At 37.0% G+C, this 24,402-nt stretch overlaps 1 protein-coding gene across 8 annotated transcripts in view; it reads right to left on the reverse strand.

Moving 5' to 3' along the window:
* Positions 1-24,402, reverse strand: part of DMD (dystrophin) — a 1,147,932-nt gene that overhangs the window by 328,601 nt on the left and 794,929 nt on the right. For all 8 annotated transcript variants that reach the window (XM_041399749.1, XM_041399747.1, XM_041399750.1 and 5 more), the window contains 2 exons: positions 12,171-12,272; positions 6,849-6,957 (listed from right to left, as the gene is read on the reverse strand). In XM_041399749.1, coding sequence (XP_041255683.1) covers positions 6,849-6,957; positions 12,171-12,272 — 211 coding nt within the window. The remainder of the gene's footprint in view (positions 1-6,848; positions 6,958-12,170; positions 12,273-24,402) is intronic.

Consider the following 24,402-nt stretch of genomic DNA (forward strand, 5'->3'; position numbering starts at 1 on the left):
ATATATTATAAAGATCAAAATAGAAATTCTGAGAATAACAGAGATTTGTGTTTCTAAACTTGCTTATTATGTTTTTATTCATGCAGCTTGGAAGGCAGAGTGTCAGCTTTTTATATAGATGCTTTTCATTACTTCTCCCTGTTGGTGTTACAGCACATGCTGTGAATGACCTCCAGAGATTCCTGAAGCTATATGCAGAGAGAAAATTGAATCTGAAAGCTTTATTAGACAAGTTTGTCTTCAGCTTGTGTCTGATGTCAGCTGTATTGAAAAATAGAACTGCTTGTGAAACTGGGTCCTGACCTTGAAAAATCTCCAATCAAATGGTAACAGATTCAGCTTTGTGCCATATTATTTGCTGTATGTGTCACATATGTGAGAAGTAAAAAAGCTTCTTAATGGAAATCAAATTGAATGATTAGACACTTCTTTCCTGAATATAAAGGGAAAACAGATATATGGCAATTTACCCATAATAGGGCCATCTCAGGCTGGCATCTCTGAACCTCTTCATTACATGAGTCTGTAAAGTGAAATTACTCAAACCCAAATCTACTAAAATTATTTATATAAACCATTATTTATTCCTCCACCAAAAAGAGAAGGTAAAGACAGTAATCTGCTCCTTTACTAATCCACTTACACAAGCATGAGCAACCTTTGTCAGGCCAGCTGACTAAAGGAGGAGTCTACTGTTACTGGCCTGTAATGTTTTAAGAGCTCAAGGTATCCTCTGTGATACTTCCCTACTGCATTTTTACATATTCAATTTCCCTCTTGCATTTTACCTTTGTAAAACTTTTTATAGTGTTAAACCAAATTATAGCTAATATTAAAAGTAGACATTTACTTCAGAATCAACATGCACAAGTATCAGAAACTATATGGTTCTAGACACATTATCATTATTGGAAACAGTATTTCTCTCTACTACAGCTCATGAGAGTGATCTTCTTTACTGGTGTCCTATAACCAAAGTGAACCAAAATGGTTCACAAGAACTGCTTACCCCAACAGCTGCATGCTGTGGATTTTGATCTGCTCAACTCCCTGGAGAATGGTTCTAGAAAATTAAGTTATCTACCATATCCCTCATGAAATCTTTTTAATAGGTGACAGCAAACATCCTTTAAATAGTGAAGAATGTGTGCAACAGAAGTTTAATATCAACATTTAATATCAACACAAATGTCCATTAGTATTGAAAACATTGTAGATGCACACATCCATGGATTCTTCAGTCTTTCTCAAAGAATTATTTTCAGTATTCTTTGTCCCAATTATACTATGCCAGCTGCTATAAACAATATAGACACTCAAAGATCTGATTTTACATTGGTTTTTTTATTTGCCCTTTGAACACACATATTGTAGTATTCTCAGGTGCAGAAGGTGCATAAGACTAGCTTTTGGAAATTCTGACAAACAGTGCTGCACTACAGCATATGTGTTCACTCAAAGAGTGAGCATAATATATAAACAATGACTGCTTCAGAGCACATTAGCTCTGAAAGATGTGAAAAAGAAAGTGTATCTATTGTGCATTTTTTGCCCAAAGCTAGTTGCTGTCATTTTGTTTCTTACATTTTCGTCATTGTCTCCTGATTATCTCTTAAACACAAATGGTTTGTGTGTTTTCAAAGAGGCAGAGGAACAGTACACAATCCAGCTCTCAAGTCCATGGAAATGAATATATTTCAATGGTTATAATTTCCTAAACAAAGAATCCTTCATTCCCACTGAAAACATGAAACCAAATATCATGTCAGAGATTTAACAGGGCAGACTTCATAACGCAGGATACTGCTATGTCCATCTGTACATTCCCTTATCTTAGAAATAACCAGTATGGAATAATAAAAAGCTCAACTATGCATTTTGAAAGCAAAAGAAAATTCTAGATGCATACAATACATGCACTAGCACTACAGAAGCACTTTCAGCTTCCGAGATAAATGGATTTTAAGTTTTAAACCTTAAGTTATTTTATCAAGGTATGTATTTTCATGTACATGCTTTTGTTTAGTGCTAACTTTCCTCAGAAACTTACAAACTCATGAATGGTATATTTTTAGCAGCACCAGTAGTTGTTTCTTATGTTACATACTGCAAGCAGTGAGTGTGAATTCCAGCTGCATTAAGCCACAGAGGTGCATACACAGAGCAACTGATATTTTTCAAGAACTGTAGTATATATGATCTTACAAGCCTGGAACAAAACAACATGCCTGCTCCTGGTGGGGATTTGCTTCACAGAGAAATAAAAACCAAACTATATTTCCCAAACAGAAGGAGACATACTATACTCTTGCAAGTAAAATACCAAAGGATAAGCAAATGAAATTCTGTTATCCCTGCTTTCCCCAGATTCACTGGGGAATGTCACTGTATCACCAAATGTCACTGTTTTAATTCAAACTTCAAGACTCAAGGTACTATAGACTCTGGAGGTGACTGACTGCTGTGAATATTTTTCCTGTACCCAGCTGAATATATGGGCTAATAAGTGATGAGTCTCTCCACCACCATTGCTGCTGGTGAACTTACCTGCAGCTCACAGCATTCACATTACAGCCCGAGTCTAATGGACTCAGCATGATCCCTCACTCCTCTCCCATTCTTCCTTACCCATTCTAAATCCTGAAAAGTCTTGTTCCCCTGTACAGGGAAGCCCAGTCTTTGGTTCTGTGTCTGCAGTCTAACTCCTACTCCTAAAGCAAGTTATACTGAAAGCACAGAAGAGCATTGATTGTAGGCATTTAAAGAAAGATACCTAAAGCTGATGGTGAGTGCTGATGGTGAGCTCTGGTGATGCAGAATTAGCTTTCCTCTAATTATTTGTAGTAAGTGTACAACACCTACCAATGCATCTAAAGCCTTTCTGTCAAATGCAACCCTGCTAAAATCTGTTAAACACAACCAATAATTTTTTAATCTTTATCTTTTTTCAGACATCCTACAAATGATGCTCCAAAATAAGACTGATAAATTTTAAAGTTCAAAGGGACAAATTCTACCTAATTTCAGAAGAAATTTCACCATTGTAGTTGATTATAATTGTCACTCTTTTATTCATTTCACAGTTGCACGTTGTTCTGTTCCACTTGATTAGGCATTTCATACAAAAAAAAAGACAAAAAAGGGACAAAAACTTCTGTAAGCAGTCAAGAGAAAAAAATAAATTGCTTGTACACAAAAAACAGTCCACTGAATAAGTTAAACTGCAAGAGTATTAAGATAATGTATCACTCACAGTTTTATTAGATGAATATGGAAAATGTAAAATTAGTTGACAGAGTATTTTCAGGTGGATTCATTTGTAGTTAAAACTTCACAAACTTCAAGTACAGCATAACTGAAAATAAATACACATCAATTTAAAGAAATTGTATTTTCAAGGTAGCTCTAAATAAAAGTGGCCAGAATTTTCCCCTCGCATCTTACTGGAATGAAGAAAAAATATGGAAAATATTTTCCTCCAGGACAAGTCAGGAGTACCTCCTACCCCAGAATGCATTCAGAGGGGTTTACAAAGCAGTGTGTACCTTCACCTAGCTTAGTAAATAAATACAGTGATAGCACTTCAGTACAAAAGAAGAAAAAGAAGTCATATGAATGCTAATGATGCTATTAAAAACTCTCCCTCCTGGAAAAGCACATTCCAGAACTGCTTTCCTCTCTGTTTAAAATGTTTTCCAAACTGCTGGCTAAGCAATGCATCAAGGTATTTGGATAGAGACATTCACACCATTTCACGTTATCCTGTCAAGTACGGATAGCAAGTGTGATTTCCTTCCTGATTCATCTTATCTTGGAAGTCAATCTTTGCTAAGGTTTTAGGCATACCCTTCAGCTAAGTACATTCTTTGAGCTGGAGAAGTAATTCTTGTTCCTTATGCCTGAGGGCACACTGGACTGGTAGAATATGAAAAACTATTTTTTAATACTTCTTCTGCCTAAGAAACTATAATGTGCAGACCTAGAAACAATTATAACCAGGGAGCCTTACCTCTGTAACAGCCACCAGATGGAATTTATTAAGATTCTCTGTCTGGGTTCCTGTAACCAGACCAGACCAAATGATACCTGACAGGGCACTAGAGATGAGCCAGTTACATCTTCATTCCCTGGTCTCAAATACACACGTCAACATTATTCAATCCTGATGTCCCTACAGTCCCTATAGGATCAGGAAGTGAATAACTGTCAACAGCAGATACTGACACTGCTTCACACAACCTTCCAAAACAACTTTGTGCATCTTTCTTTACAAATGACCTTTAATGAGATTGTTTAGCTGTTGGGAGACTTGGTTAAAGCTAGCTCTCCCATAACCAGTTTGAGTCCCTGTGGTTCAAAAGAGTCAGCAGCACAGAGTAAATAAAGCCATAAAAATATCTATAATATGAATGGTTAAAATAACTGTAGAACTTATACCACAGAACTATTAGACCCATGACATTAAATTTCTTCCCTCCTTTCCTCCCATTCTTTTAAATAAATTATAAAAATACCTTAGCAGCAGATATCATTTCCTATCTATGTAGGAAACTGCTCTCTTGGCCTGGAGAAGAAAAGGCTGAGGGGGATCATATCCATGTGTTTAGATACCTGATTGGAGGAGTAAAGACACATCCAGACTGTCTTCAGTGCAGCCCAGAGACAGGATGAGAAGCACCGTGCAAAAACTGAAATGCTAGAAATTCTAATTGAATAGAAGAAGAAACGTTTTTTACTGTCAGAGTTGCTCAACACTGGAAAAAGTTGCCCAGAGAGGTTGTAGAGTCTCTATCCTTGGAGATATTAAAAACCTGGCTGGACATGACCCTGAGCAACCTGCACTAATCGACTGTGCTTTGAGCTAAAGGAATAGATGTCTCCCTGGGTTCCTTTTGAACTCTACAGTTCTATGTCAATACACCTATAATGAGGTGATCACAGTAAACTGACTCAAATAAAGAAAAATTATGAAATAGTGTTATAAGCACAGGTTCAAATTTTAAGTGCTCGTTTCTATAGAAGGGAAATCAATCTTACTTCCTGCTTAATCCTTTACAGAACACCAGGGCTTTCATTCTCTGCATGTACAATTCCATCAGCTGAGTCTCAGAAACGTTAGCAGTCAGAGACTACATCTTGCATTAAGGTGAGTAATTTTGTAATTCTTCAGCTAGAGATGAGGTAATATAAAAATATATCACATTACTACTCTGTGTTCTCACTCTTCTTCCATTATTATAATTTCTTTTGTAACAGCAAAGTCACAGCTTGCCAATACTCTTTCCTTCTGGAACCTGACATAACCTGTTCACACAGAAAACTGACACAGCAAGTTTAGCACAGCAAAAAATGATTACACATCTCCTTCATTCCCCCATGCCATTACATGAATTCCTGTAGAATGCCTTCAAACAAAATCATGCAAAGCAAGAATGCTGTTGTACTATTTGTTTAAAAATACAGTAGTGGTATTTGGATATTTTTAGAAAGTTGAAATAATTGCAACTGGAACCACAGCAGCTCTGAGGGAGTAAACTCAAATAATGGGCTCTTTTTAGTAAGATTCAACATGTCATGAGCAAGACAACTCCTTTCCTCATACGTGCTATTTGGGCAGGAGCTGGACTGTTAGAACATGGGTTGGACTCGATGATCTTAAAGGTCTCTTTCAACCTAGAAATTCTGTGGTTCTGTGATTCTGTCTTCTGGTACTGAAATTTCTGGATCCTCTCTCTATGGAGCAATTGCGTACTTCTCTGAAGAAAAGAGTTTTCTTCTTTGCTGTCCTGGAGGACCGCTATTAGAAGGTCGAGAATTCTCCAGTTTAAGCTGTTATTGTATGCTACCCCCTAGAACATGTTAAAAACAAGAGGAACCAACAACCCACATGTAATCCAATTCCAATTGATTACTGCAGCTGTATCACAACCTGAGTTACAGGCAATCTGACAGAGGTTGGGGGGACAGATTTCTTTCTGCTCCCACATACGATGAGCAACTTTCCACATGGTATAGGCAACATTCTTCATTCAAGCAAGAGAAATGGTACAATATCAAGTAAAGAATCTTAGAGACTTTAGAAATTCAGATTGAGCACAGTGCTTCCATTAAGCATTTATTTTCCACCCATGCTTAATCACTACATTTTAAAGGAAGGCACTGGAAATAAAATCCATTTATCAAGGAAAAAGAAAGAAGAGTTTGTAATCCTTGTAGGAAGCAAGAAGACACAAAGAGATATGAGAGTAATCCAACATAAATATTGTCAAAATAATTTAAATGAAACAGAGATCAGATGTCTTGTTGTGTATTCATGAATGCAAGAGACAAAGAAACATAAATCACAGACTTAGTGTTTAACTGCAGAATTCTTCCTGCCATGTTGTCATATGACTTTTTCTGTTAATAGACAAGCTTTGTTTTGAAACAGTCTGACATTATGCCCCATCAGTAGTAATAATTTCAGAATTTCATTCTGTGACCAATCTACAGGTACTTGACCTATAACATTATCATCTTTTAATTTAAACAATTTGTCTCCCTTTGTAGCATTTCCTCCATTAGTATATGCAAAAAGTCAAAATCTCACCTCTTCATGGAATGAAAGAAAAATTACTTTGAAACAGTAATAATTTGAAAAGCATTCTGCAACCTTTTCATCAAATCATAATCTAATTTGTCTTCTGGGATACATTGCATAAAATAGAAAGGCAATGATAAAAACCAACTTGAATGCCATAGTAGCACTTTTAAGGATGCAGAATTAATTTAGACAGTCTCCAGCCATTTTAACTTTAACTGTGTGATTTGTAATTAATTTAAAAAAATACATATACTGAAGCACTTACAGACACCTGAAGATAGTTGGCCAAAGGCTGCTAATGCTGGCTTTTCCTTTAGTTGTTGAATTAAGTGTTGTATTGCCTTCCAGTCAGCATTCAAGTCTTCTAATTTTTTCTAGAATAGAAGATAACAAAATATTAAATTTATGATACATAAATGAATGTATTACAGAATCACAGAATGGCTTGGGTTGGAAGGGACCTTAAAGATTGTCTGGCTCCAACTCCCCTCCCACCTTGGGAAGGGATGCCACCCAATAGATCAGCTTCCTCAGGGCCCCATCCAACAGGGATTTGTAATATAAACAAATGTAAATGCAATGTAAACAAAGGTAAAATAAAATAAGTGGGGTTTTTTTTTTTTTTTTTTTTTTTTTCATCTGGTGGATCACATGAATAAAAAAAAAATACAAAACAGAAAGATACAACAATGAATTTTCACAAATGGGGGAGAGGGACAAGTAAAATCCTTTCCAGCTGTGCTACAAAAGAGTTTCCTGGTGTCAGGGCCCTAAAAGCATCTTTACAAAGTTTGGCTGCTGAAGCTCAGAGCCAGCTTGGAACCAGCACAGGTGCCTGACCCTGACCACAGAGTGACTTCCTGGACCAACCTCAGCCCATTCCCTTGGCCCTGCCCAGCCCCCCGGGCTGTGTTTGATTGCCCTCACAAGGTCTGGTCCTGACCCTACCCTACCCTGCCAGGGACAGCCCCCCAGCCTGAGAGGCTTGGCTTTTGGGCACTGTGAACATGAGATGAGAATTTTAAAAATTAAAATAGAATAGTTATTTATTTATTTCAAAAAGCTTTTCAATAAAACCTCTGCAACTTCTAACATCAAATGCAGAATTCTGCCCATTAAATTAAAAGAAAAAAAAGGCTTTGGAGTCTTCAGGGTACCATAAACTTCAGTGTGTGAGCACTGTTTACCTGTGCAGTAAACAAAACCTGCAGGAAAGTCCGGAGTGTGAATAACATCAGGCCTCAGATAACCCTGAGAGGCATTTAGATTTGAAAATGTTATTTCTACCTCTATTTTTTACTTGCTTTAAAGACTGTAAAGAAGGCTGAAGCACTGCTAATTCTATGCCGACACGTCTAAACTCTTAGAATGAAGACAGCATTTCTCTTTAAGCGGTTCCATGATTCTCGGCTACAAAAAGGGGCACAGAGTACTGATGCAGCTCAGGAGTGCTTGTAGCATTCTGTGGCTTCAATCCACAATTAGATACATAGTTGAAATCAGAATCCAGCTGTGATAGAAACAGGATGCCTATTAAGAAAGGTACTTTAATTACCTAGAGTCTAAGCTGACAGAGGTCAGTAGGAGAGGGATGGAGAACAATGCTCATTAAATTGAAGTATGTTTGTACCCACACACACACACAGACTGTGAGGCAGTGGGAAAGGTTTAGATATCAGGAAAAGACTTCTCACTCAGAGGGTGCTTGGGTATTAGACCAGGCTCCCCAGGGAAGTGGTCACAGTTCCAAGCCAGTCTGAGTTCAAGAAGTGCTTGGACAACACTCTCAGGCACGGGGGTGACTCTGGGGCTAGCCCATGCAGGGCCAGGAGTTGGGCTCTATTCCATCATTCTAATATTGATCTTTGTCATGAGTAGCTACTTAATCATTCTTACATATATGAGCCTGAGATTTCTTCCCAGCAACCAAATATAAAACATGCCCACCAGACACGTTAGAGTGGTTGTCCAGGGCAACAGCTACACCACTAATAACAGAGCAACCAGTTCTAAATCCTTCTATCAAAATTACAGTTTGATCTTGCATCTGGCATAAATTAACAGGCATGCATTAAAATGTTAACTTCTTTGAGCACAACAATTTTGCTGTAATTGCAACTCTAGAGCTCTGGTGACAAGCATGAACATCCAAATATGTTGCACTTAGCACACAATTTATAGATTTTCTTTAAATGTCAGCACTGGTGCAATTTAAGCGATGTTAACACCCTTATGTGGACTAATCTTACTGACAGCACTAAAATTAGATATGAATATTTAGAGAGAGAAATGTAGTCTTTTAAATGCAAGACTGAGAACAATGAAAATAAATTCCTCACTACTTCTCACCCACCAGAGTAAAAGACAAATTGAATGCTGTGGCAAGGGAACCACAGCTCTTCCACTGGCACAGAAATCCTTTCCTGAATAAACTGTTCTGATTAAGTGCTGTTAATCATGAGATTGGGGCTTACATCCTTTCTATTGCCACTGACACCAGCAGTAAACTCTCTCTCCCTCACCTTCAAAAACTTTATAGAAATGCATTTCAAATGCATGAAATCCATTTTATAAAAGTGAATAGGTCTGATTATTAAAGTGCTAGTGCTTAAAGGATCACACATCTCATCCCATTCTTGACTCTTGAATCAGCATATACAAGGATTTCATTTGCCAACAAAAATGTTTTTACAGACTTGTGTTGCAAAATTCTATTTTAGTATGCTTAGTGAAGGTGTGAAAATATACTTATTTCAGTGACATAACTATGAGATAAGATTAAGTACGTGTCAATATAAATCCATGGGATTTAATTTGCATTCAAAATACAATAATGAGAACATATTATAAAGGTTGCAAAGATAAGCAGCTAAGCATTAGGAAATGCCAGAATAATTTTAACTATGAACATTATTTCAGATAAAATGCACATAAATTGCAGGGATATCTCTAATTTTCTGGCACATACCTCTTTTGAGCACAGGAAAGGCTGTGGTGAGAATAAGTCAATAGGACCTCTACTTCATTTATTGAAAAGAATGGGAAGATTTGTGGTGAATTAAAGAAATAATGGAGGGAAAAAAGCAAAGCTGTCCCAGAGAACTAAATAATCTACAAATTTGTCAAGCAATGCTAGACAAGTAATTAATGCTTTTAAAGAGCGCATGTAATTTTATCTTTTTTTTTTTTTTTTAATTCTGTGCCACACACTAAATAAGAACTATGGCTCTAAGTATTGAATTGCTGCTTGCACTGTGAGGGATGTCCATATCCTGAACTGAATTAAGCTGGGTTCAGTCTAAACCAAGGACACCAGAGTGGCTCTAATTAAAGAATTTTCTAAAATGTTGAGTTCTTAGTTTTGAAATCTTGCTAATATCTTTCTCATACCATCTTAATCTGAGTAAAAATTATTTTTGCTTCTACAAAATACCTTTTGTGTAGAAAATTATTTTTATGTTAATCAAAAAGTTTATGTTGAAACATATAAACAGCAGATTGTGTTGAAAGTAACTCAGGAGGAGTGGTGACTTAAGGAATCCTACCTATGGCATCAAGAAAGCAATTCAGCAGTCCTGACAGCATATAACCACTGTTTTATGACATATTGCACTAGACAGACACTGAACCAGAAATTAACTTCACAGGTTGCACAATTAAATGAACTACAGAATGTAAAGAAACAAGTAAAATATAATTAAAGAGGGACTAAAAATTAAATATGCACTACTCCACAAGTTACTAATGTCCTCACAGATAATATCATAATATCACTGTCAAAACTACAACTCAAGGAACATAATCTTTAAAGAGTCATCTTTTTCCGGTAAATATGGTAAAAATTGGCAAGTTTCAGTCTCTGATGCGAACACTTGAGATACATAGACAGAGTACACTTCTGTGTCAGAATTTCCATCTAAATAGAATAATTTCAACCTAATTTATACTTCTGTCATTCTTACGTAAAACAAGTACTAACCCTCGCTCTTGACAATGCCAGCATTCACTGTGCAATTCTTTATATGCAATTAAAAAATCTAGAAAGCCAAAACCTATAACTATCTGTTGTTTTGAGTACTCTGCTTGTTAAAATGTGGAATAAGATCCCCAAAGACTGAAGCTGAAGTCACACAAAAAGGGGAAATGCAATTATTGGGGAATGATTCTTGTTCCATCGTCCATTCAGTGTGTAGATGACATTTCAGTTCCCAACAAAAATAGGGGTTTATTAGCCAAGGAAAACACCCAACAGAGCCTTCTACCTACTCAAGTTCACCTTGAGTTTACCTCTTCTAGCATTTTATCATGTTTAGGAGAACTGATCATTAAAAATGCACATGTACCAAAGGGGATATTAACTCTTAAGCATTTCTGTTCAGAAAAGAAGACAAGAAACCAAATCATTCTTAAACATGTATTAATTTCTAAAGTCAGTATCAGTTCATTCATGCATTCCTGTGAAGGGAGATCTGCTGGTGGGATTTACAAGTAATTCAAAGGAAATTTTGTAAATGTAGGAAAATAATACTCCAACTATTGTGACTAAAGAGAGACAGAAAACCAAGAAATTCACTGCCGAGACCACCTACAGACATCTTATATTTATGAAGAAACCCTTTTTCTGCCAATTGTGGTTTTGGAGTGCTGTGCATTTTGAAAAGCTCTAAATACAAAGTTTACTATCTTGGCCCAGTCAGAAGCAATTGCAATAGATACTTAGTGTAATCAATAAGTCACTATTACTGTTTCTGGGAACTCTTAATCATTATGTTTACAGATACTTAATTAGCAGTTATAATACCAAGCTCTGGATGTATGGTATTGACCTCACTAGTTTGGTCTCCTTCTTGAAAAGCAGCTGAACCAGACATGGGAGGATGCTTGCTGATGACCTCAAGATTCCACAGGATAGAAAATGACACTCTAGTCTCAATGAAGGCCCTCACAGTCTTTAGGAAAAGCATATAAAATATCCCCTTATAACTGATTTGTAAGCTGAAGAAAAGGATTCTACAGTACATTTTTCTAAAAGAGAAGTGCTGGAAGGCATAGTCTTCCAAACAATGTGCCCTCTGCTTCAAAACATAATCAAGTCAGTAATTCTAGATGAAATTTGGCAGAGAAATTGAGAAAGTTCTATGTTGCCATTTGTTCTTTCCTTCAAAGTGAAACAAAAAATGAAAGCAAAGTACTCTGTTTATAACTTAACTCTCAACTTCTCTAGAAAATTTGCTATGTTTTTTAATTTGACAAAATTTCTGATAGAAATTTAAAGTAAAGGAGTTTAAAAACAAGTTATATGTTGTCATTAATTACGCAACGAAAATTATATTTACTTTCAGTGTGAATTACCCTTGAATGAGTAAAACAACCTTAATGTCATAAACAATATTCCCATCACAATATGCATAAGTTTTTTAGCTGGAAGCATTACATTTTTGCTGGCTATGCCATCACTGAACAGAACAAATGCCATTTGCCAGGTTCTTTTATTGATTTTAAGCAGAGCACATCAAGGACAAGTGTACAACAGGGGAAGCTTAACCTATTACACAGCAATGGATATTGCTAAAGGTTGCTTCATTACCTTTACTGGATGAGTAGCTGGTTTTTCCTTGTATAAATGACACCCTTTAGACAAAACCTCTTCCACATTCGGCTGTTTAGCCTGCACTGCCGCTTCAGTTTCCTGAAAAATAAAAAAATAGTAAGTCAAGGTTAACCATAGCATAAGCAGTGAGACTGAATAGTCCTAAAACTCCATGGGAAGCTGTAAAACACCAGTAGACAAGTTTCTGTTTAGAATTGGTGTGGGGTAGTGGCAGCTACGGACAAAGAGGATCAACAGAAAAATCAAAAGCAAAGAGGGATGGAAAAGGGCAATGTTACCAAAATAAACAGTGGTAGGTCACTTCATCTTGAAGGTCTCAATAAAATGAATAAAAAGATAGCACAAATTCATAGTAAGAAAGACAGGCATGAGAAATCTCATTCAAGAGGCTCTGTTGTTCTGTCTCTTTTACACTACCAGCTGATGAAAAGTGCACTGGTTAACATTTCTTCATTCCGTACATGGCATTAAAACTGTCTAATGAGATGCAACAATGATACTGAGTTTAGAAAGATTAAAAATTTTAAAAGAAGACTGCAATTGTGAGTATTAAACTACCACTTAGGTAGTAAAAATACTTACCGAAATAAATTAAAAATAAAAGCACAGCAGTAGTGAAAGTTCCTAAAGGTTCAGGGAGGCACCTACCATTAACAACTGAATGAATTAACAGTATATTGTTTAGCAATTTCTTTTCTAATCTGGAAAGGTGTAATCCATGTACTAACATAAGGAAATCCCAAATAATGTCTCCCAACATATAGCAACTTCATTTTGCCAAGTACTGACCAAATAAATAATGGGCAAAACTCTACAATTAAGACAAAAAAACAAACCAACCAATCAAAACAAACAAAAATCCAAATCTACTGAAAATTGTAAAAGAAAAGATAAACTATGTTTGGAGTTCCAAGATTCATTACTTATTTCATTTTATTATAGTAATATAAGTGAAATAATACCTGAGTTATCAAAATGAATTGGTTGGGATCTTTTTGTTTTCCTCTCTTCACCCAGCCACAGTATAGGTTGATCACCTTATCCTAACCAGTATTGCTGACTACCCACTGACTCGCCAAGTTAACTTTCTGTCCACATTCTGTTATCATAAATGTGACAGCAGACACGATTTTGTGCCAGGTATGTCACTATCTGAACTAACGCATTGTTTTATTGGTGGAAAGCTGCTGTTCTTTTTACTGCAATAAACCTGCTGAAATCTATGCAATTTTAAGTCCCAAAAAGGGGCCATTTTGCTCCTATGATTAAACTCAGCATATAAAGTATGTCTATGCTGGTCCCTGAAACTTTACTTGTGAAACTTTATGAACAATCACTTAAAATAAAGGCTTAGTAAATTCAATGTCTTCTTTAATTTTCCTTTTCAAATACTATTGAACAACACAATACAACAAATAAGTTGCATCAAACCTTGCAATGACACTTGAATGCAATGATTTCTTGCAGTATTTGAAACATGTTTCAATTCCTTTTTAAAATTTTTTTTTAATTATTCATTTCAATGTTAATGAAATATAACTGTAAGGATTCATAGAGAATGAGCACTGAAAAGCAATACACTGCAAAATTGGGATATTGAGGTGGGTGAGAGTTTATTAACCTTTTGATAAAACCCTCGTTAAAATCTTATTTTCTTTCTGTTTCAATACTGTGTTAACTTTTTACTTCTCTACTCAGCACATAAAGAAAAAAATAATCAAGGAGTGTTAATGAAGAGGTAATTTTCTCCCTATCTTAATGAAAGCTAGGCATTTTAATAATTGTTATTTAGTTTTTGTTTCATTGCTTGTTTTGGGATTTTTTGGGTTTTTTCCTCAAACTAAGCTATCTGCAGTATTTGGCCAATATTTCCTCTTGTGTTATTCTACATGTCTCAAATACTCATCTTCTTTTATGACAGTATCAGTTACCATAACAAATTCTGTCACAGGAAAATCACATTACAACTCCCTATGGAGTCCAAGAATACCAAGAACACTGTGGATGTGCCTATGCTGAGGGTTTAACCTGAGGCATGAATGTGCCTTTGAAATGGATTTCTCAATCCTCCACCCTCACTGGACTTTGTTTTTTTCCCATGGACTGGAGCACGGACACCATTTTCTTTCAGGCTGTAACCAGTGTGGAAGGTGTAATGTACTGAGGTGTTAAATCACTGATTCCCTCTGCTCTACAATTTCCTGGAGTTACATGAACTAACCTCATGTAGTCTAATCTTTCAAATTCAGCGGCCTTGACCTAAACCAAAATGCATTGTGCAAGTCTACCCAATACAGCATGATGCTTCCTTTGAGACATATGTGGCAATAAGAATAGAGGCAAGAGTACAGGGGAAAAAGAGGTTCTCAATTTCTTGGCATTCATTTGGACACTGCTGAAATTAACAGATACCTTATCTGTCAGAGCAGCAAATACTTTGATTGTTGCCCACTAATCCCTACATCAATTAAAAACAAAACAAAATTACTTTAAATAAGGGCACATCTGACATGAAAATGCTGTAGGAACTTTTTGCCCAGTTCTTTGCTTGATGGGATAGCCCCTTGATGAATCCTGCCCAGTGAACATGTTTCCAGCAATTTCAAACCCATTTGCTAGGTGTCACCCTATTAATAGGGTTGACAGGCAAGAGAGTAGTTACAGGATCCTGCTCCATCATTTAATCCCCTAAGAGAAGAAAATGGTAATGACCACAATGTAACTTCTGATGGTTTGCACACAAAAAAGACCACAGTTATTATCTAGGCTATGCAGGATCCAGAAGAAGAGCATAGTCCCAGAGCAGAGCCTGACCTCTAATCTTCATCACACAGGACAGGCTATTGCTAAAGCTAGGAGGAATTGTAGATGCTCATTTCCTTCAGTTTTTAGAGAACACCAAAGTCATATTTGTTTTAAAGTCCTGATCAAGTCCTCACATTCACTTTGCTATGGGAGGATGCAGAGCTGTCTTTGGGAGACAGAGCTGACTGCTGGAATTGCACAATTTATGAACTGCCTGGGAAAGTAATCACAGTGCTGCTTCTGGACTGGGTGATGAATATGCTAATTCAACTTTTCACACATATGGCAAATTAAAATACGTCATCACTGGAAACTGCTGTTTCTCAAACATGTATAAACAAGAATCAGACGCTACCTTTTATCCATGATGCACTATCTATGAATTTTCAGTGGTGTTAAAGTAGTGCATCCAAACTGATGAAAGTCTGCTGCTGAATAAGCCACAGTGTCTTATTCAGCAGCAGACAACATGCCAATTCAACCTGCTTAACAAAGTTCCAGGGTGACAAAGTGGCAAGGACTTGCCTACAGCCCCACCTGGACTATGAAAATCTATTGATATAGCTCAGAACTCAGAAAATTCATATTCCCTAGCTGAAACCAATATATTGACCAAGCCTCTGGTGTTTATGCCAATGGAAGATAAAATTTCATGGTTTGGCATATGTTATTTCAAGGGATGGAAACTATCCTAGCAGACACAGACAGGCTGTTTGACATATGCTGCACAAAGGTTAGGAGGCCCAGTCAGCTATGGTATTGGTACTGGTCTATATTGAGAATCACAAGCACTGATTCTCCTTCCCTGGTAACACTGGTAACTTTTGGGATCAGTTTCCCCATGAATTTACATCCTTTGGATACATTCTGCCAGGACAGTAGGAGAAATTCAGGGTAATTAAACCTGTGTCTTCATAGTGAAATACAATGCAAAAATGGAATCTTAATTCCAGCCTTCAAATAAAAAAATACAACTTTGAAATTAGTATAGTGAGTTGTTTCAAAATCTCTTGTTTCAAGTTGTTTCATGACCTCTTTTTAGCAAGACAATATGTTAAATGAAAACTATAGAAGAGAATTTATTAACAGGAAAAGAGAATCACTAAGCAATTTCCCTTTACTTATCAAGACAAGGCAGTGATGTGTAACAAGCGAATATAATAAATCTAAAAGCTGAAACTATTTGGCTGCTTTTAATTTCAAACAAACTTTTATGAAATAACCGGATATAAATCTCCATATATATTTAACTTGATAATGGAAAACTACATTTAAATATGTTTTTCATGTAATTTAGATGCAGAATAGCGTAACTTGTAATGAGAATTCTCAGAGGTGGATCTTCTTATTCATGCACACAGAATCATTAAGGTTAGGAAAGACCTGCATGATCAAGTCCAACCTTTTGATGCCAAAAGATTTTTAGCTTTTTCATTTATAGCTAGAGAGATAGCTGTAGCTTTGTAGATTTTTAATATATAGTTTTAGAGTTTCTAGAACTTTCATACCATTTTTCATACTTTAGAACAGTAGCTAACTCTCTCTAATATATTACGTTACACTCTTGAAATTCTGTTTAGCCTTACTGTCAAGAAAAGAATTTCTAACAAGGACATCTTGTTTTGCACTAACATTTGAGAGACAAAACAAGAACCCCCTGGAGATACTCCAAGGTGCCCAAGGATAGGTCACCAGGGCAACTGTTGTCCTATTGGGTGTACCTGATAGACTAATTAATTAACCTTATAAAAATTGTAGAAATCCTATATGGCTTGCCTGCATAGCTGTATTTGTGCCTGCATAGCTGTATTCGTAGCTGTATTCGTGCTTTAATTAAAGCCTGAAGGCTTTAATTAAAGAACTGCTCTTTATATTAGCACTTTAACATTGTTTTAAAAGCTTTTCTTTTGATTACAGGCAACACTTTGACCAAACACCACCACTTCAGCTAAACCATAGCATGTAGTGCTTGGAACTTGAACACTTCCGGGAAGGGTGACTCCAGCACTTCCCCAGGCAGTGTATTCACCGCTGACCATCCTTCTGGTGCAAAAATTCTTCCTGATGTCCAACCTGAACCTCCCCTGGCTCAGCCTGAGACTATTTTCTCTTGTCCTGTCACTGGTTGCCTGGGAGAAGAGACAGACCCTCACATGGCTACAATCTCCTTTCAGGTATTTTGAGAGATCAAACTGAGCCTTCTTTTGTCCAGGCTAAATCACTGCAGCTCCCTCAGCTGCTCCTCATCAGACCTGTGCTCCAAACCCTTCCCCAGCTCTGTTCCCATTTTCTGGACTCGCTCCAACCCCTCAATGCCTTTCCTGTAGTGAGAGGCCCAAAACTGAACACAGGATTTGAGGTGTGGTCTTTTACAGTGCTGAGTACAGGGGACAATCCCTGTCCTGGTCCTGCTGCCACACTATTGCTGATCCAGGCCAGGGGCCTTTGGCCTCCCTGGCCCCCTGGGCACACCTGGCTCATGTCCAGCTGCTGTTGACCAGCACCCCCAGGTCCTTTTCCTTCAGGCACCTTTCCAGCCACTCTTCCCCCAGCCTGTAGCTCTGCCTGGGGTTGTTGTGACCCAAGGGCAGGACCTGGCACTTGGCCTGGTTGAGACTCTGGCCTTGGTCCATTTCTCCAGCATCTCCAGGTGCCTCTGCTAAACCTTCCTGCCCTCCAAAGGATCAACACTCCTGCAAACTGCAAACATTTCCCCTTTTTAGACAAGTGAAGTCCATCTTTAAGATGGCTGGTGCTGTATAAACCACCCCATGACCAAAAAGGCCAATGACAACAACCTTTAAGCCATGTATTGATCAGGTGTGTTCTCCTATACCTTTCAGAATTCTTCCCTGCTACCAAAGGGATTGAGGAAAACCCCTCAGTTCTTGTCCCTTCAATCAGTCATCCCAGTGCCCTGAAGTCCTTTTTGATTGCTCTAGAACTTCTTGTCACTGCTGACATGGACAACCAGAAGTGGGTAATAATCAGAGTCCAGGGAGTCTCTTAATCATGTCTCTTATCTGGACCCTGGGGAGGCAAAAGACTTCTCTGTGGGATGGATCCAGTTGGTATACAGGGACCTCAATTCCCCTTGGAAGGAGTCACCTACAACATTATCCTTCTTTATTAACAGCTGTAAATGTGAAATTTCAGCAAACATTCACACCTGTCTTTCAAGTTACTATTCCCACACATTAAGAACAAAGCTATAAATAAGTGGTGAGGTTCTGAGTGCCTCATTTTCTCCTTATATGCAAAAAAAAAAAAAAAAAAAAAAAAAAGGGCATTAGATGGAAAATAATATATTCCCATTTTCAACAATTCTGATTCTAAGAAAGGGACCTCATTTTTTTCCTTTGACTCAGCTCTGCATATTCCCATTCATGGGGCAGGATAACAAGCTAAACCCCCATAAAGAATGGTCAGAGGAGACCTAATTAAAATACATCAAAGTTCAGCTACCCCACAGTAAGCATCAGATCTTGATGGCAGATCAGACAGTACAGTCAACAGCATTCTTGGGAGTCACCTTAGATATTTATACAATATTATTAGAATACATCCAAGATATGCTCTAAACAGTTCTGTGGCCATCTTGAGTTGGAACCTAATCCACTGGGGGAAAAAAGCAGTTGCCAGCATTTAAACTTTCTGAATAATGACTTTAATCAATTTAGATAACATTCAAGGAAAGGCAAGCTCTTACCACTGTTCTATTTTTGTAACAGATTACAAGGTTTGATAACTTTCTGAATATTTTCATTATCTCTATATAGAAATAAAGTGCTCTGTGAACATCTGAATTATAGAATTTAAATACACCTTCCTGTCTTAGGGATTTATGAAAAAGAGTATAAAATAACCCCCTGAAGTAATTCAATTTAAAGACCACTCCATTAGTGGCCTAGGTCAAAGCAGTGTAAAATTAGTTTATACCTAAAATTATCCTGTAACTAGTGGACAAAGTTTTATGTACCTACCTCTAAAAATGCCATTTTAATGATTAAATAAAATAAAATTCTTTTCCCTATTACATTAACTGTCTGATCTGCTAAATGTGTGAGAATAAAATTTAATCCCAAGCCCATGTTAGAAGCTATCTTAATGTGAAAAAGAATATTGTGAGATACATTCAGCTTTTTAGAGCAAAGTATGCAAACAAATAACACCTGGTTTTAATGAGAGCCTGGAAAATTGATACAACTATAATTCTTGACCTATGTGGAAAATTTTTGAAATATTATGGAGAGGGAACAATCCTCACACAGAGAAGGCCACTACATGAAGGACCTCTTCCTTCTAAAAGTGCAATTTTAGAGTTCATAACCACTATGCAAACCTACAAGTGCAGCCTTTGTGCAGCTTGTAAAATATGCCGACATAATGTCTTTTAAGACTTGGTATGTTTTTCATTACTCTGTTCCCTCCAATATGCCTTATTCCTAGTACTAGAAAAGGGAAGGAAAGAGAAGAACAAGGAAATCCTCCACAAAGAAATGGAACTAAGAAGGTCCCAAAATTTAAATCATGCAAAGTGCCTGAAATTGGAAACCCTACTATTCTGCAGAGTGAAATGTTTTATCCAAAGCATGTTTTCCTGCCAGCCATCACAAATTTGTGAGCTTCTTCTGTACCTCTGGAGGAGATGAAATACAGTAATTTTTCCCCATACAGAGAAATCACTATCTATCCATTGCAGCTGTCTATCCTGAAAAGGAAATTTCCTGGAGGTACTGAAGATAGATGAAATTATTAGCTGTAGAGACATGACCTGCAGATACAGGATATGAAAAGAATTTGGCTATGGTGGTCATATACTGATAAAGCACAGTTAACCATCCAGTTGGACTGCGAAAAGGTGCAGTCGGAATTCTTTGAGATTGGATGTGATTCAGAATATTTTATTTTGAGACTGGATAGGACAGGATGAAAGAGCTGCTCTTGTTCCACCAAGACTGCAGATCCTCTTTTATTTACTAGTGCATAATAAAGAAGAGATAATAACAAACCCAAGAGAACTGACAGAGAAAAAGGAAATTTGGCAGAAAAACAAAATGAGAAATACATACAAGAAAATAAGGGAAATCATAATAATTTTACTAGCTCTCTCTTAGTATTCTGTGTTCTTAGGTGCTAAAGAATAGCAGCTTTGGAGGAAGAAAAGTTATTTAGATCAACACAGTAGCAGATATGGGGTACACCACAAGAACCTTGACTGGCAAGTGAAATTTGGTGATAATTACAAAAATATTGAGCCATGAAATTTCTTCTTGTAAACAGGAAAGATAAATCAGAATTTATTTTCTCTCATTGCATAAATAATGAAGTTTTATTCAATAAACTTATTTAAAAATAACTTATGAGGGAAGAATTGACGTATTTATTTATTTTACCATCAAAATCTTAGTTGCTTATTATTCTCTTTCTTAGTAAGGGCTTAGCTGCAAATTTTCATTCTGTTTTCAAGTTAAGTAAAAAAAAATAATTTTCAGAGGAGTTTCTGGCAACAAAAAGGAGTGAGGAAAGAAATCAAAATTAAAATCTGTTACTGGTCTAGCACTGGTTTGCTGATTGTAGCATGTTTTTAGACATGCCCATCTTCTGGTATTAGAATTCCATAAATAATTTTAAAAGAATGTGCATGAAGATGTATTTCTACCATTTATTTTCCAACAGTTTAACTGCAAGGAATGGCAAAGACTGCTCCAGTACATTATTGCAACAGCAGAAGAGGAGGTAGATTTCAGTGAATAGAATTTATGTTCATATAGTATGGAAAGAATGCTGTTGACTCATTTTCAACTGCCTGGTTTGCAAATGAAAATGGAGAAGTTATATCCACACTCTGAGTGGGGGCACCTTTTCTTTTAATTTCCATAAATAAGTATGGAAAAACTGGAATAAATAAGTTCTCAGAAGTTGATCTTTTTAGAATCACAACCATTGATTTCATCTGGGAAAAATGAAACTCTTATCACAAAGAATAAAAAGAACTAGTAAGCAAATGTTATTTAGCTGGGCTCAGGCTTACATGGATGTATTGAGCATAGCTGGGATGAACCTACCTTTCCTCACAGCAGCCTGGATAGCACTAATGAAAGCTGTGTTGATAATACAGGCATCTTTTAGCTGCTCCTGAGTAGCACTGACACAAACTCAAGGCCTTCTCTGTTTCTCATGCTGCTCCATCAGGCTGGAGGCACACAACAAACTGGGAGGGGACACAGTGGCAACAGCTGACCTCACCTGACCAAAGGGATACCCCAGACCATACAACACAAAGCTTAGCAATAAAGGCTCTGGGGAAGGATCAAAGAGGGACATCTGGAGTAAAAGAACTTGTATATCCAAGCAACTGTTTCTCGTGAATTCCAGCTTTCCTGGAAACAGCTGAACACCTTCCTGACTTTGGGAACTGTTGAACGAATTCCTTTGTTGCTTTGCTTGCATGGGCAGGTTTGTTTTACCTGTTAAACTATCTTTATCTCAAACCCCCAGTCTTCTCATCTTTGCTCTCATGGTTCCTTTACCCATCCCACTGGGAAGGTAAGGATGGGAGGGGGCAGGTGTTGAGCAAGCAGCTGTGTGGGGCTGAGCTGCCTGCCATCATTAACCCACAGCAACTGTTTAGAAAGTATTCCCACCTGCCCTGCCAAGCATCTTGAAATGCACAATTTTTCCAGTGAAAAGCACTGACTCTCTTTACAAGAGCATCTCACAAGAGTTAAGCTTTACAGAACTATATCCAATATCAAAGCTGCCTTTACTTGGAAGTTTACCACAAAATTTGCAACAGGATTGGGTGATTTCCCCCTTATCACTAACTTCAGTGTGAGAAAGAACTAAGATCACTTTAGACATAAAATTTAATTTTCACTTAAATCAGCCAGCAAGTAAAAAATAAAGCAATTTGCTCAAATACTAGCCAAAATAATATCAGCCAAATCAAATATTCAAATATCTATTAGGTACAAAAACTTTGTATTGTTTCCAATGCACAAAAAACTATGAAGACATACATTGCCTGTTTCTAATATTTATTACATAGCAATAAATTCAAAGCAAATGAATCCAAAGCTAATATGACCTTTTACAGCTGTAAGTGTTCATGAGAATGAGCTCCTTTTCAGATTCCAGTATTTTAAATTGCTTGTGATCAGTAGAGATAAAACCATAATCTTACAAAATAACAGTTACTGTTTCACAAATAATATGCTATTATCAAAAATATATCCAAGGCCTTTCGATAACTGTGTTTTGAAGAGATAGAATATTTTCTGTCAAGAATAGAACATATGAAAAAGATAGTGAAAATGTTAGAAAACTGTTTTGTTGAATAGGAGAGGAAATTTCCTATCTTAGAAAACATAACTACACTGAAGCAAGCTACAGTTTTGGTGTTAACTTCACTAGAGCCTTGGTAAACCGTCCTGTCATTTCTCTAAGTTTACTTTTGTATTTATTTGTTTGCTTATATTAAAAACATTTTGAATAGTACCTGAGCTGTTATCAGTAGTACAAGGAGGAAGCCAAAAAACCACAGCTGAGGTACTAGCTCACTAACTTCTAACCAACTCACCCACACTTCTAAAAAGCTTATGCTTTCAACAACGAATTCACATCTTGATTTATTATCCATTATTTCCAATAAAAACAGTACTACTACATATCAAATACTTGATCACCTTTCAAAAATCTTTCACTTCCTGAGACACTGGGACACAATGTTTGCAATCCATCCTTATGGCTGCAAAGTCTGTTATATATTAAATTTAAAAGGATTACTCATTGGGAAAGTTTTGCCATATTTTCACAAGCCACCTGCAGCTAATATTGCTTAATATTCTAGCAATTGAAATAGATTTCTTCAGAAGAGATTTGGACACACTGTTTAAACTTGAAATGCTCAAAGCTCACAAACAAAACATTTATTGGGTTGCTCCTTGAAGTCCCATAAGAAAATTTCAGGGAAGAGCCTTAACTGATTTATGCACAGAATGTCAAAATATAGGTAGTTTAAATTTTATAGGCAGAAGTTTTTCCAGTTCAGCCTTTTGCCAAATCAGGTGCTGATGCCAGAATATGAGACAGATCTCTGAGGTGCATTTTCCTAATGTGCTCTTATAGACAAACTACCTCTTATTGCATATAAAACTATTCCTTTAAAAGTATGTTAGCAAAATGAAAAGGTAAAATAATCAGTAAAGTGTAAAAATCTGACGTATCTGGGCCTAGATTGTCAAGAAAAAACTGACAAATGATGACTGATGGATGAAAAATACAGCAATGTCCATTTGGCATTTTCATTCTCTCCTGTGGAGTAATTTTCTTTTATTTATCTAGAATTAGGTTTGCTACTCCTCAGCCTTGCTCTTCTGCCCTAACTTAAGGTTGTCAAGTAGATAATGAAGTGACTGACAAGAGTTGGCAGCCTTCTTATTGTCATTCAAAGTTATCAAAGACAAAATCCAAATACATGTTACTTTTTAAAAATAAAGAGTTATTCTTTTCTTTTAAAGGATGGTCAGTTTTTATCTGCCAAAAAATAAACTAATTATGCTATTTTAAATATATGAAAAATGACCACCACAGAGAGTAAACAGATACAAATTCTGTTTGAATTTGAAGAGAGTTTGAAGCAGTATAAGCAAAAATCAAGGCTGTATATGCCTTGGAAAAGGACTCAAGTGTAAAGGAGCACAGGAGGAGTGAGTAATGAGCCAGAGGTAAGGAGGGAGTAAAGGGAAAAGACTGGGAAAGTAAGTAGGCAGGCACAAAGGACCATTGAGATTGCAAGAGGATTAAGAGTCAAAGGTGACTAGAAAATATTAAGTGGTTTGTCATATTGTCTGGAGATGATTTGAAAGGGTCAGCAGGGTTTTCAGTGAGCTAGCAGTAGAAACATGAATTTCTGCATTCTGCCAATTCACTTCCTATCCAGAAGTGTCATTTCTCCATCCATTCCTTAAATAGGACTTGCATTTCTGTCCATCTTTTCCTCAACATCTATAATGACCTAAATCTGTCGCAATCATCCTGGAAAATGGTTTTCCAGGGGAAATGGCAGTGCTGAAGCACAGACCAGAAAGAATACCCAGAAAGCACAGCTTTAACATTTTCCTGTGGTTAGAAGGAGGGATGATGACTCCTAAGGCTTTCAGCAGGTAGGAGGTGGAGGAGCAGGCAGTACCACCTCCCTCCTCTCCTCTGTGCCCTCTCCCCATACCCTTCCTTCCATCTCACACATCCTGAGCTCTCCTGCAGAGGGAAGGAGCACCAGCTGCAGATATTTGTAGAACATGAAGGATGGGGTTGTCTCCTCAGGCTGGAATAGAGCAGCTTCAGCTCCTCTTTTAACAGCAGGGGAACTGGAATCAAGCTGAGCATACCAGGCCACTTG

This window comes from Onychostruthus taczanowskii, unplaced genomic scaffold (genome assembly GCF_017590055.1).
Source record: "Onychostruthus taczanowskii isolate IOZ18803 unplaced genomic scaffold, ASM1759005v1 scaffold17, whole genome shotgun sequence".
Taxonomy (NCBI): domain Eukaryota; kingdom Metazoa; phylum Chordata; class Aves; order Passeriformes; family Passeridae; genus Onychostruthus; species Onychostruthus taczanowskii.